This window comes from Nestor notabilis, unplaced genomic scaffold (genome assembly GCF_000696875.1).
Source record: "Nestor notabilis isolate BGI_N333 unplaced genomic scaffold, ASM69687v1 scaffold10120, whole genome shotgun sequence".
Lineage (NCBI taxonomy): Eukaryota > Metazoa > Chordata > Aves > Psittaciformes > Psittacidae > Nestor > Nestor notabilis.
This window is the reverse complement of record NW_009909704.1, coordinates 23,639-38,788: the sequence shown is the minus strand read 5'-3', so window position 1 is coordinate 38,788 and position 15,150 is coordinate 23,639. Positions and strand designations below refer to the sequence as shown.

At 38.5% G+C, this 15,150-nt stretch overlaps 1 protein-coding gene across 1 annotated transcript in view; it reads left to right on the top strand.

Annotated features, from left to right (window-relative positions):
- The window catches only part of WDPCP (WD repeat containing planar cell polarity effector), a gene marked incomplete at both ends in the record, with an annotated part of 92,299 nt that overhangs the window by 54,198 nt on the left and 22,951 nt on the right, over positions 1-15,150 (top strand). The window contains one exon of the mRNA XM_010019161.1: positions 3,310-3,412. Within this exon, the coding sequence (XP_010017463.1) occupies positions 3,310-3,412 (103 nt within the window). The remainder of the gene's footprint in view (positions 1-3,309; positions 3,413-15,150) is intronic.

Sequence of the window (15,150 nt, the reverse complement as noted above, 5' to 3'; positions counted from 1 at the left end):
TAACAAGACACGCATACACTGCTGTGACTCTCCATAAGCTTTACCCTCACGTCACATCTAAGTCCATCAATTATTATCGTCTCCTACAAAGTTCAATAAAAAAATAAAACTGAAAAGGACATAATATCATGAACAACAGCTACATTTATTGGACAGTGTCTGATCCAATCTGTGACAGAAAAGATCAAGCATTAGAAGGGTTGTTAGCTTGAAATCCTTTTGTAGTATGCTCCAGCTCTCAGCTGCTGAAAATTCAAAAGGCCATCCCACGTACCAAAGGTAGCAAAAAATGCATGGAAAAGACACTTTAATAAAACTGTCAGATCTTGGGTGATACACTGATGAGGAAAGTGCGTGTTTCGAAGAAACGTTGGAATTTTGCCCAGAAATATCCTATAGACAAATGCACATCAGTGTTTCAAATGACTTTTGCTCACCAAGGGCCAGCTCTGTGAGTCACAAAGATGATAGTAAAAAGGAAGTAGTCCAAAAAGTAATCAAACTGTTAAATGATAAAATGCAGCCCTTTCAGCAAACTCCTGACAAGCAGCTGGAAACTGTTGTTATTGTCACCATTGTTTTTGAGAGGGATGTGATCTTTGGACTGATAAATTCTTAGATAATTGTGTGGAAAAATCTGTAATGAATATTCAGCTAATTTAATTTTTTTCTGTTGTTCTTTAAGGCACCCAGTAATCCAGTGCTGCTGCTTTCTTTTTTATTTATTTGCTAGTTTTAGTTATTTTACTCAGTTATAAATTCTTAGAAAAAATCAAATTTTGCTGGCTTATCTGAATGAGGAACACCTAAATTTGATCTGAAACCATCTAATTAGGAGGTTTTATACCTGTAATCTTTTCTTTCTAGAACTCGTTTAGAGATAGAGACAAGAGCTGCTTTTTTTATTATTATTATTCTTATGACAGCAACTTAGGAAACCATGAAGAAAACAACTTACCAGCCTACTGCTATATCTTTATTTCTTACAAGGCCCCTGTTAGTTAGCAATGGATATGCAGCATCGTTACATTTAGGTACTCAAACCAGAAAACACAGGCAAAAAGGAGATCTGGAAATAACAGATCTTGTGATGCAAACAGCATGTACCACCTCTGAACTGAAAGAACTTTGTCATTTTCTGCAGTTGTTTCCATCCCCTCCCCAAGTTTGTTATTTAAAAGTGCATGAAAGTATACAATACTTCTCTTAGTTTAAACTGCAGAAAGACAGTTGTTAAGCATAGTCAGAATGTATTTTAAACTAGTGAACACAATCTGCCTATACATTCAAATCTTTCTAAGTTCAGACTTGTTCAAGAGCCCTTAGGTTTTCTATTGTTATCTAAATAAGCTGACAATATCTACTGTTTAATCTTCATAGAAATCATACCTTGCTACTCAGGCCCTTTTCTCCTGACAACCATGTTAGACCTACAAAGAGAGGAAGTACAGAGTTCGCAGCAAGTTCGTAACTCATTACTTTGCTCCAAGACACTTGCACATTTTTTAAGTCACACCTGTGTTTTTAATTAGAAAACGTTGCTGTCTCCTGCAGACTGTTGGGATCCTGCAAGGCAGTACCATATGTTTTCCTGCATAATCAGTCTCAGTTTCCATAATATTCTCTGTTTGCTTCTATTATTATTATTAATAGTAATATTAATATTATTAATATTAAATAAATGGATAATAAAAGCACCATCTTTTCCTCTTAACACTATCACTCTCACATTTTTCATCTAACTTCTCTTTCTAGTGTAAGGTCACCTTTTCCTGGAAGAGTTTCTGTCATAATGATGGAGGTGGCAGTAAACTCATAATTATGAGAAGGACAGTTTCGCCTGAGATCTTCTGCATTAGTGATAATGTATTTTTTTTTATGGTATGCAGAAGTCAATATTTCCAGCAAATACTCATTTTCCTTTTGTCCTGGGTTTAGCTATAGAAGTCATTTTTCTCCTTCTTAGTAGCTGGTGCAGTGCTGTGGTTTTGACTTTCAGCCTGGGAACAATGCTGATAACACCCATGTTTTTAGTTGTTGCTAAGTAATGTTTACTCTGACCACGGACTTTCTCAGTCTCATGCTCTGCCAGGGAGGAGCGGCACAAGAAGGCAGGAGGAAGCAGAGACAGGACACCTGACCCAAACTGGCCAAAGGGGTATTCCATACCACAGCACATCATGCCCAGTATATAAACTGGGGGGGAGTTACCTGGAAGGCCCAGATCGCTGCTTGAGTCGGGCTGGGTGTTGGTCAGCGGGTGGTAAGCAATTGTATCCTCTCCCCTTGTTATTTCCATTATCATTATCATTATTACCCTTTAAATTCCTGCATGCAGATAGATTGCAGAACAATGGCCACGAATGGCTTAAATCTTTGGATGCATCTTCAGCAAAGAAGTGGGGAAAATAAATTTTGCCAGCTGTATTTGGATTTCCCTCATTTCGTGTGTCACAGTTTATGCACAGAGCAGCCTGTGGCCATGACACCAAAGGAGAAGGGGATTAATTGTCACTTTATTAATGGTCAAGGATGAAACTTTACTTGAAGAGCCAAAACCAAGGGCATTGAGGCTGTAATTTGTTAGAGAAATATATTCTCCCACAAACTGTGCTGTGTGTAATACAGGTGGTTTTCACCTCAAACATTAACACACAATTAAAAAGCCTTGTAATTCAGCATGTCATGATATACCCCTGCTGCAGCCCTCTGATTTTTAACCCTACATGAAGGACTAGATTCTGAGTATTGGCAACTATTCGTTGTTAGACAACAACATTTTTGGAAAGCTTCTTGTGGTCCAGGAATGACTTGGGAATCATGTCACCTGTGTGGGTGTTAAAACCATTGAGCAACTGTTGTCCTGAAAGAGAATTACCCCAGAATTCATGTACTAGGTAGAAACCTTAACACACTTTAGATAGGGGCTGTCAGCCAGAAGAGTTCCAGTACTTCAGATCTGGTTTACACGGAACCACCTCCTATCAACCCTCTTTTAATTCATGTTGCACCTACAGAAGTTACCTTAAAAGCAGGCAGATTGGTTTCTTTCATACACTGAGTCAATAGCTTCACTTTTATCAGTGCATGATTGGTCAGTGTTTTATTCATTGCTGTGTTCAACAGCACAAATAAGATAATAAATTTGCATTGGGAGGGAATTAAAACGTAATGGTAGGTTCATCAGTTCCATCTGTGTTTGTGATCTAAATAATAAAAGAACCTCTTTCTTTCAAAATCCCTTTTGTTACTCCTATGAGATTCATTTTAGATTAATCTCTTCTTTTTTTTTCTCTTTTATTTCCAAAGGACATCCATTACCTTGCACTAGATAAGGGTGAATTGGCACTAGCTGAAGTGGCAAAGAAAAAGGCTAATGACATTGATGCAGAATCAATAACTACTAGAATTGGTAAGAATGAATGGTGTTTAAAAAGCCCTTTTTGTTTTAATCAATACTTGTCCTGTACAACACCATGTTATATTTGTAAGGGGGTTATCGTTTCAAATGCATTGTTTCCTTTGAAAGTGAGACAGTATTTTTATTCATAACTAAAGAATGAGGCTTATAAAAATAACATAGCTTTGCCTTTCAGTACCCATGTGAGAATTGTGTCAATGCAATAGCTACAAAGCAAAAAAAGATTTATGCTATGGCTATATAGAAAAGTTCAGGCTGTACAAACTGAATGGAGTGCAAGAGGTAAGTGACTGAATCTAAAAATCTTTGTTCATAGTAGTGTTGAAGTTCAGGTGTGGCAATCTCATCCACCTCTAAATTATATGCTCATACACACTGTGCCAATGAATGGAGTCATATCATGGATGTTTTGGCAGCGTTTACTGATGTGAACACAGGCTCAGATCCTGGCTTTAAGGTAACAGGTTTGCATGCAGTGGGATTTTTGCCATTCCATAAGGAACACTGATGCAAAAATTGCAGGGTCAGACTAATAGCTGCAACACAGACAACTTTTCACGCAGGGGAACTAGTAACTCATGCACTTTCTCCTTGTGTGTCCTCTGGATTGTCACAAAGAGATGTATGCAAATATGTGGAACGTTCTGGTTTCATGCCCGTAGCACGAACCAAGCAGAAAGGGTCTAAGTCTCGTTAGCCAACCTCCAGCAGAGAAAGCAGACAAAGAAAAAAAAAGAACACAAAATGTTTACATGAAATATGCAGTGCTGTTTTCCTTATTCTACTGCATCTTTGAATAGTACGAGGAAATCACTGAGCTTTTGTCCTTGGCCCATGCCAAGAAGTAGAATATGATTAAAACTCAGAAGGAATCAAAAAACCTTTCAGATCTTGAGTAACGTAGAATTCTTCTAGACCTGCGCATCTTGGTGTTTACCCAGAACATACAAGCAAATGCAATTCAAATATACAGAACTACAGACAAGTTGTATGTGCGTTTATGTAGCTGTTTCTATGTATTGTATAAATCCATGGCTTTCAAGGCTATGCGATGCAGTATCACCTGCTTCCCTCTCCAGTAGAGCAGAAATCAAGCAGTGCCTGTCCTGAACTCTTCTCTCCAGGGTCTTTCATTTCAAGCTTAAGTCACTTCAAGCATTTTTTGCACCACAACTGAGCTGTTGGGCAAGCCCTTTCATCACTAGAATTGCCAAAGCCAACATTTGTTCAGGTCATCTGTTGCTGGGCACTCTTTATAGTTTATAGTTACATTTCCTTTGCTTTCTCTTCTCTTACTTCTTAGATAGTTGTCCTCTGCACCTAATAGAACTAAGATACCTAAGACTCTTACACTTAATCCAGAAAATTTAAGCTTCAATCTGCCGTCTTCATTTAATTCCCTGCAAACTTATCCTATTACTAGATTCCTGACGTTTTTTAAGTTTACTGGGAGCCTTATGTAATGTTATAGACATACACACAAAGAGAAGAAACGTGAGGTGCTCACAGACGTCTTACTTGCATATCAGATATAATGTATGCATTACTACAGTTCAGTTGTAAACATGCAGGCATGCAGCTTTCCCCTCCTTCAGAGCAGTCCTACAGTTAGCTCTGTAATGCTCCATAAGCATAAATTATTAAAGTCATTTTATATGATAAAGTCTTTAAAGTGCTCTCATTTGCTGAATAATTAACTATCAGAATGATTTAAGATACTTTTCAATGCCCCAGGGACAAACTGTCACTGAGATTCAGTTTATAAACAGTAATGAATTTGCATCCAATTCATTTTATATGAAAATAAACAGTAATCTCCCATGAGTTCGTTTCACTGCAGATTGGATCTCACCTTAATCACATGAAATCTTACCTACAGGTTTTGTCTTATGCTTTATTCCAACGTCTTTTCTTGATGATGTTTTTATTTCATAAACTGGTGTTAGCAACAAAGGTGTCAGTGAGAGGCATGAACTCTGTAGACCCAGTGAAAACAAAAGATAACAAGTGCTTTTTTAAAGAATTACTGTATTTTTCAAACATTTTGAGAGGGGAAGAAAAGCTCGTGCCAGAGCCAGAAGTTTTAAAATGCAGTTTCAAACAAGTCCCTGCTCCGTAACCATCTCCTAAGCCTAGTCCTCTTCACCTAGTCCCTGCTCTCTGGAGCTTTAAAGTCACTCAGTTCACTAGCGGTCACACTTCCCAGATCAAATCCCAAATTTCTTGAGCACCCACTTCAGGCTTCTCAAGAAGGCAGCAACCTAAGCAAACTGAGGGAATAAGGTGCAATCAGTGCTATTGATCCCAAGTTATATTGAACACCCCCTAGACAATATCTGCCCTCCCTGCAGCATGTTTTAAATATATATATTACAGTATAATATTTGGTCCTAAATAGTACAAATGTGAACTGTTCTCATCTATCAACATCTGATGATATTCCCTGAGCTAGGCCATGACCAAAATTCAGCTCAACACTACTTGAAAATTATGTGAGTCAGTGATCCTGGTTGCTTCCCAAGCTCTTGAGAGTGTTCCATCTTGCCCCAGATACATTTAATTTGTCAAGATATTTCTGTGTACAGGGCTCACTTCAAACACAATGTATTTCAAACTCAGACTTTTGGAAAAGTTTCAAGCTCCTACGTATAATGTGGAATGACAATATAATTTCAGCTGAAATTTATAGATGTCATCCAGAGTTCTATAATCATTGGTGGATTGTTCACATATATCAAGATTTGTGTCAAGATATAACTAAAAATAGATTGATTCTGTTAAAATTTTCTGAATTTTAGCTCTCCTCAGTTCATCACATTGCAGTTTGCTATACACTGTTTTGAGGAAGCCACTCATAGCTAAGAATGTCTGGGCATATGTGGTAAAAACACCTGTAGACCTTCAGAGCATAGTAGTTTGGTGAGAATATTGCTGAGCAAAGTCAAGTGTCAAGTGAGCTTGCTGCCATGGTTTTGGCAGAATCAGGTATTTTGTTCAACTGATTAAAATCTTCTCATGAAAATTATTCTCAGAAGATTTTACGTTTGACAGCCTGTGAAAATGCATCTTGAGGCATGAGAAGATTGAACTAATGGTACTGTATGTCTCAGAGACTGCATTAGCTGTCTCTCTTCCCTCACTACCATTTTATCAGCAGACCAGTGGCCATAGATACTGTGGTTTCCTCTGCCAAAGATTTTCTGTTGAATTATTTCTGTAGTAGATCTACGAGTTCCTTAGTGAGGTCAGGGAGTTCTCTCTTAGCATTGCCTAAAATGTATCCTTGCACCTCATTTAGTTTGATTACAACAGAGAGGACTTTCTTCAGTGTTAACAGTATTTGTAGGTTACTAATAAATTCTGTTTATGGAAATTCTGTTTATGGATGTAATCTTGTATATACACTCCTGGAACAATATTGTCCCTGGTGCAAGTGTGTCTGTTCAATGCTGTAAACTGTAGGTTGCTAATGTAAAACTTGAGTTGTAAAGAACTGACATAGCACAGCCTGTTAAGAGATGCCGTAACTAATAATGATCACGGAGGTGAAGAACTCAGCCTTTCAGACATCATTGCTCAATGAATATCCAATGAAGAGCATATGTAGTCAGTGTCAGAAAGTTTCCCAAGGCCAACTTCCAACAAATTGCATTAGAGCCTAGCAAGATGATTTTAACTTTTGAATCAATAGCTTTCACCCAAAAGGGATTCATGTTATGACAAGATAGATAACTGCTGCATAGTTGAAAGGCAAATTGGGAAACCTTGTATTTCTACTGTATTAAATTCAGAATATTAGTAATGCTAATGTTTAGGCAACATTTTTAACAGAGATATCTTAGTAAAAACACTGATGTTGAGATAATTGCATTGTTCTGAAATGCTAGATGAGACTGACTAACATTTTGGTGGTTCAGTTATGTCTAATGAAAGCACTTGAGGTTTTTCCACTTAAAACAGAATTTTAAAACATTTCTGGAAATATTCCATAATGTTTGAAAGTGAGATCAGAAATCTTATCAGTTCTCACAGAGACTGAGGTCTAATTTCCCACACCATTCATTAAATGATATTTAAAATGTAGAGGCCCTAAATATTTCACCTTAATGGCAAGGAATGTCACCATTTTGAACCGAAATGGAGAACTTGTTCATTTCTTCTTAGTTCTGTGATAACTATTTTATGTTCTTTGTGATAATTAATAATGACACATGCTGCAGTGTTTTGTCTTCCATACAGTGTGTCTTGAGATACCAGTCTGGTCTTGCATACAGTCTGCTACCTCCAAATCACTTGTAATTTACTCAGCTCTTCTCCTATTCCCGACAGTCCTGGCAAGCCTGCTTGCATTTCAAGACCATGTTTAGAATTGTCCCTCTGTTTTTGTAACCTTCTCTGGCCCTGCATTAGCCTAGTTGGTAACATTTATTCCTCTTCTGATCCCTAATGACTCCTTTCATCTATCAAGCAATAGACTTCTTCCTTACCTTCATATGCCTTCTGTGATGCTGATGACAAAGCCTTCTTCATTTCCTACTCTTTCTTGGCATGTGCATCTTTCCCTTGCTATATCAAGTTTCAAGATAACTGAGAGTCTTAGCCTTTTATTTCATAGCATGATTGTTATTTCACTGTGTAACATGTTTATGATATGCTTAAAAGGTACTATCCAATGCACAGATGAACTGTGATCTGGAAAGACTCAGGAGACACCTGCTCATGCTACATTTTTTTGGAGCTCTACTCCCTTTAGTGTAAATATAAGATCTCCTACTTATTTATTTATATTTTCAGTTTAAATCAATCAAAACCTCTGGGATCAAATCCTTTGCCTTTATTTTTCTAATAATGTGACTTTTTCTTCAGAGAGACAGACGAACATTTTTAATGAAAAATGTTTTTTAAGTATGATTGGCAGTTCACCTATGGCAAGAAATCAGTTTTCACAAGCACTTTCTAAATTTTGTGCCACACAAGATGAGTGTCTTTGAAGATCCATAGTAATTTGAAACGATTTATCTGTGCTTATGTATACACTCTTACATCAAGCCACACACAGCATTTGATAGAGACCCCACTAAACACAATGAAATGTTTCCATCATCTCTAATGGGCTTTGGATGGGGCTTTTTAGCAATAATGAGCTCATATGTAGGCCCGGCATCACCAGAACTCCTGCTCTCTACAAAAAAAATTACAAAGAGCCTGGCATGGCTCTTACCAGATACTGTGTCCATATCAAAGATGCTCTACTTGATATAGACTGCTTGAGTCCCCTGGTTTCAAGAGCAGCTGGTAGCACCCAGCACATACACAGCATGAAAGCCTGTTGCAGTGGTAGTTCTGAGTGCACGGCCTGGCATACCTGCTTCGTTGGGAGTGCAACAATATGTTCCCATATAACTAAGTCTATCTGCTGGATCTTCTTTACGTTGACGTTTAGCTTTTTGTTAATCAGATTTCTAATTTTCCCTCTCGTAGGAAGGAGTTTACTCTTACCGAGAGGTTACAGGCCCTCAGTGCTCCCCTCCATGTGTTCTTCTCTAGAAGTGGAGTCGTTTGTTTTACTCAAGGTCTATAGTAATGCCAAACTATTTTTGTTGCTCCACCTCATCTCACCTCTCCGCTTACTTGTGTCATGATGTCAGTTTTGATCTATACCTTTCCACTGCTAGACAGCTTTGCCTAAAGACATAATCCGCAGCCCCTAATAATTATAAGTACATCAAAGGCTAGCTAGTTTGCTTAGCTGCAGAGGTTTACACAAAGATCTGTGTATCTTCACTTGAAAGTGATTTATAGTTTTGTGTCAAGCTTTAGAATGATCATGGCATTCCATTTTTTCCTTTCTTTATTAGATATTTTTGCCCACTACAGAACCTGATTTTAAAAGCACCACTATACGCCTGAAATGAAGATACTATTCTCCTTAATATTTTAATGATCATCGTATTTTGTAATATCTGTCAGCAGTAAAATTATGCCCTGTTTAATATGAAAAAGTCTTACCAAGAGGTCACAAATTTTGTTGATAAACAGGTTTTTGCCTTCGTTTTAAGTGATGTGTTGCATAGAAAAGAAGAAAAATCACTAACTGGAAGAGCCAGTTTTAGGGAGTTATTGATTTTTTTTGTATCTACAGCTACATACTATGACTGGTTTATAAACAAAAAAATCATGGTATTTCCAAATTCTGGACATTGAAAGGAGTTGTTTGTTAGTGTCTGACCTGTATTTATTCTACTGATGGTTAGGTCATAGCAAAGTATGTGAGGTTTCTCATCCCAGATCTTTTCAGTGTATTTCCATTTTATCCCTGTAACCTCCAGCAAAATTGGTGCACATAGACAATAAAGAATGGATGACACTAATTACCAAGCAAATAACTTATTTTCCATGGCAACATATCATGAAATCAGTTAAAAAAGGGAAAACAATTCACAAAGAGATATTGTTTGGGTAAGGATTTTACATTATAAAGAATAGTTCACCATAAAATAACTAGAAGGGAAGCTCATGGCATGGCATTGAAGCAAAGAGAGGCAAGACAGTATCCTTTGACATTATAGCTAAGAAATTAAGTTGGGATTTGACTTCTCAGCACTGACTTCATAGACTGAAGTCAATTTAAATAAAAAGCACGCATAGTTAAAATAACTGTTGAAATAAACTATCAAAGAAATTGATGCATAGAAAGTGTCTGCATGGAGACTAAATGAGTACCTTTCTGGGAAATAGGTTTTAGCCAAATACAATTTATGCATTAGTCAAACGCAAGTTTTTCTGGCTTGGTGTAGGATACCTGGATGAAATTTAATGGCCTCTAATTTACTGTAGGTCAAACTAGATGATTTACACTGTATCATTATAATATAATATAATATTCATATGTTCTGGATTCCAGTCTTGCCTACAGCTCTGTGAAAAAGCCCCTGGTAAATCTCCCATTAGCTTCAAAAGGCCCACATGTAGGCTAAAAGACTGCAGTTAAAAGCCACATAATGTATATTTACACATCTCCTACTATGCACGTGTGTTTGTACATAAGTGGGTGTTATATTTACACATACACAGCCAAAATCTGGCCAGTCATAAAAATAGCTCCAAATCTGAACACAAGCACTGGATTAATTATTACATATTTGTATTTTGCTTCATGACATCCGCAGCCACAGAATTTGCTGCTGCCTTTTTTCTGAAAGAACAAGAAAAAATCACAGGAGGAGACACTTTTGTAATGGCTGTGACTGGCTGAGAGCTGGGTATCTGTCTGTTCACGGTGTGTCAGAGGCATGTTTGTCTTACACACCCTAGAGCCATCCTTGAGCCTCTAGTTTTCTGATAGGGAATTCACCGATTGCATTTCTGTGCACCAAAAAGAGTTGGCAAACACATATTTGCATGGCAGCTGGTATGTGTTTTGTCCTGTTTGTTCTGCGTAACGTAACGTGATGTGACAGGCTGCAATTCATCACATCAGTGGCATGACAGCAGAGGAATTGGAAAAGACGTATAATGATGGGCTGATGCGAGGTGTCAATTTAACGTTCGATTATAATAATTCAACATTAAGTCTTTTTATAATCACCTACTGAAGAATTACCATCAAATATTCCCTGTGCAGGTGAGTTTTAGAAGTGGTGATCAGATATAGCATAGTCAACATGAGGGGAAGGCTGTAGATTGTGTGCTCAGAAGGACCCACTGGTATTAATAAGAGGATCTTAGCACATCTGGTTTCTGATCAAACAAACAAGTGAAAACGTTGAAGGACTATGTATTTATTACCTCCTCTTTCACTACACTCCCCAGCCACACCACAGGCCCTTAAGTGGGGATACCATGGAATTGCCTGCAGCAAAATCGGAGGTTGAGGCTGTTTTCCTCCAAAGAATCCTGCACAAGAGACTGCTTGACAGTTCACCCTGGAAAAACTCCCGCAACAAAAGCGAAGGTGTTTGATGACCTGATGTTAGTTCTTGTTGAATGCATTCAGCCTAACAAAGCCAAGTTCCCTGTTAAAATCCTGTCTCAGGGCTGGTGACATTCTAATCAGGATGTCACTGGTGAAAGCTGTACGGAAAAGCTCAGTGTGGCCTGAGAGTGAGCTTTGCACCCATCTCGGTTGTCAATCTTGCACTTTCTAAAGTGCCAAACTTGGCCAGAAGAATGAGCTGTTTAAAAAAAAGCTTTGGTGAAAAACTGATCAACAGTGCCTACTACAAGGCAATAAGCACATCCAGATTTAATGACTTTTTTTCTTCCCTCAGCATACACTCTATATCATTTCAGCTATTTGAAATACCTTTTCCCTAAATACTCTTCCTGTTGGTCTGCACCAATCTTTTTACTTTATATCTCAGTGCCATTAAACTGCTGCAACTCCTAAACTCATGCATGAGTAATATCTGCCCTTCAGTAATATTTTCCACAGCATTCAAGATACCAAAAGTCCTGCATTGTGCTAGATTTCAAACTGTAAAATTCAGTCTTAAAAATAGATTTTGAAGCAGCATCAGTTATCTCTGCAATGCTGATGTTATGAAATGGCAAAATATTATAATATGATGTAAAGATATCATTAATAATAGCTTATAAGCATGTATGTTGATCATTATAATTAGTTATTACAGGTACGTTGCCAGTGTCCCACCTTTTCATCTTTATGATAACCTAAGATGCAACAACCACTTGATTTCTGCCTCCTGCCCTCCCAGCCCAGGGCCTGGCTGTGATGCCTGCCTTCCCCTGGAGCTCAGGCTCCCCAGCACCCCTGTCCCTGCTTCTTGTCTGCCCTCTGGGAGGGCACGGCTTACCCCACCCTTGCCTGTATTTAGAGTGTGTCTGCAAGTCTGTGTTTGATGTCAGCTCCAAGGCTTGCCACGCTTGACTCCACCGGCCCAGTCTGGATGGTGCTCAGAGCTCAGCCTGATGTCTCGTGAGGGACCAGTGGCAGGAGTTACAAAGACTTTCGTGCTGTCCTTCAGCCCTGATGGCTCTAAGAGCATCCTTGAGTCCCTGCATACCACAAAATCAGTAAAAATCAGGGTATAGTTCTCACATAAATTAGATCTCATGGATTAACCACTGAACTGATAGTTTTAAAACTTTTACTGTAAAGGAATGTGAATGACTATTCTTTCCTGTAGAATTGTGTTAAAAACCTATGTATGACTTCCAGTTTTTTCCAAAATACAACATTGTTTCATAGCAACTGCTAACTTATATTTTGTGCTTGATGTAACCTACCTTCTGCTACATCTTACTATGGTTATTCGTATACCTCTGCTAAATTTGGTCATTTCCTTTGCCTTGAGAAATCCAAATACTCCTGAAGAGCACCAGGTGACAATCAGATTCTGGGGCCGTCCCAGAGACTTTGCAGAATGAGCCCAGGACTTGATCTTATGTCAGCTGGAAGCATTGCTGCTCATGACCCATTAGGAGCCTTACCTGAGCTCACCCTCAGACTGCACCATGTAACGCAGGGGAGGAAGGATTTGGGACCCAGTCTGAACTTCTCCTGAATCATCATTTGAAGTTCATTGCTACATTTCACCACACCTCTGCATAAATAATGCAAACTTTTATTAACCAGATGAAAGATTATGGCTACAATTAATTATTTATTTTACTACATAGGACGCATTGTGGCAAACAAAAACCAGCTACAAGTGCTTAGGCCTTTCCTTTTAGCTACCAAATGGCAAGATGTTTAGCTCACAGCCGTGGATATGGAGCCTAGTCTGCTGCAGATTGTCCTGCTGACTATGCTGCTGTCTCCTCTTAGGTATGTAAGGGAAGAATTAGGATCATAGCATTCCACTCTGATCACTGTAATAAACAAAATTTTAACAGTAAAACATTCCAGAAAAAGTTGTGATTTCCTCAGTAATTCCTGAAGGAATCAAGAGCATTAGTCAGTGCCTTATTTTCATATATTATTATCAAGTGCACCATCCCAACCTATTCCCTTGTGTGCTTGAGAGCTTTGCTGCTCACTTCTTGGGATAGAAACAACACCGCAGGTGAGGTTCTGGATAAAATTAGACCTTACCAGCCATCACCAACCTACTGGATGAGTTTGGCCAGTTTATTTTAGCCTTCAGTGCTTTTTTTTTTTGCTTTGGAGCCTGTATGAGCTCTCCATGATGGGCTGCCCATCCCTTTGGCAGCATCCAAATCCGATGCTGCAGCCCCTCGCTCTGCCACACTGTGCCCTTAGCTTCTCCTCACTGGTGCTGCTTTTCCAGCACTGCTCTCACAGGGTTTAACCACACAGTGATGTGAATTCCATTTTCTAAGCTCACTTATTTGCTATAATTTGAAGGAATTTTTCCACCACAGGATAAAAACAGACCCCTGCGAAATCAGCCGTAATACTCGCGTTTGTATCTGCCATTAGGTGTCAGTGTGACAACAACCATGATACACAAGGGCTGTTGCGGGGCGTGCAGGGATACCACCACCCTATCCTAAACTTCTCATTTTCTACTCAGGGAAAATACAATATGAAACTGAGAGGAAGGAGGAGGTTGAGGAAAGCAAGAAATATTTTCTTTCAGGTTTTTTTCATCCCCTCATTGAAGTTATTTACTAACAGATAAATCTGCATTTCATTCAGTGTATCTCAGGTTCCTGGTGCTGCAGTTGTTAAAGAAGTGTAATATTTACAAAACCAGAACAAGAGTTTCTGCACACAGTGATCTGACACCCTATTTTGATGCAAAAGTCAATGCTATTAGTAATTTGCAGTCTGCAGGAGGTAAACTGCTTTGCCCATACACAAATGTTAAATTACTCATGTGAGTTGATGCATGCTGATGTTGATGCTTATAGGTGGGTCCTGCACAAGTTAGTTAAAATACTGTATTAGAAAAACAATTAAAAGTTCCACTCATTCAGAAGAAAAGAATATAAAAACTTCTAAAACTGGTTTTAAAGCAACTTTTTGTGTCTGAAATACTACCTTATTTTGGTGTACCAGTGGTATGCATGATGAAGAAATAGTAAAAACATGACTTATATTAAGGAGGTTGCAATTGTTTTTAAACAGTTTCAGGCACTTCTCAAAAAGAGGTGGCAAAGGTAGCAAGCAGGTTTTGGTTACGTGGGAGTTTTGAAAGTTAGTACAGTTTTAAAATAAAAATCAGGGGTTTTTTGAAAAAAAAAAAGTATTTTCAGAAGAAATTTAATTAAAAAAAAAAATTTCCAGTTGCCTCAAGTATTGAGAATACCCCACGTACTTGCAGGATAGCAAATTTTTGCCTTATGTTTGAAACTGCAAATGTGTCCACCATTAACTTTAGTCAGATTTAGATTAGGTCATCATAATGGTTAAATTGGCTTGGCTTCACCAGGATCAGGGAATCTGTTGTGCAAGAAGATCATTTGGATTCAGCTTCAACTTCTCCTTTGAGATGGAAGAGATTGTGAGCATCGCTTGAACTTGGTGAGGGTTTTTTTATATTGATAGATTAAATCTTGAGTAGCACCATGCTGCTGTGGTAAGTATCTGAGCATGCTGGCTTTTCTTTTAGCTACTTCCAGTTTTCTAGTAATCGCATGATGCAGGAGTGGTTAGTCCTGAGCATGCACTGCACAGCCCAGAGTGATCCTAGCCAAGGCAAGGATCCTCAGGTACCATCTCTGCTACAGTTCTCCACGTTGGATAGCTGCAGTTCTCTTTATGAGAGCAAAAGCTTCCAAAATTTGGTAGCCCTGCCCCC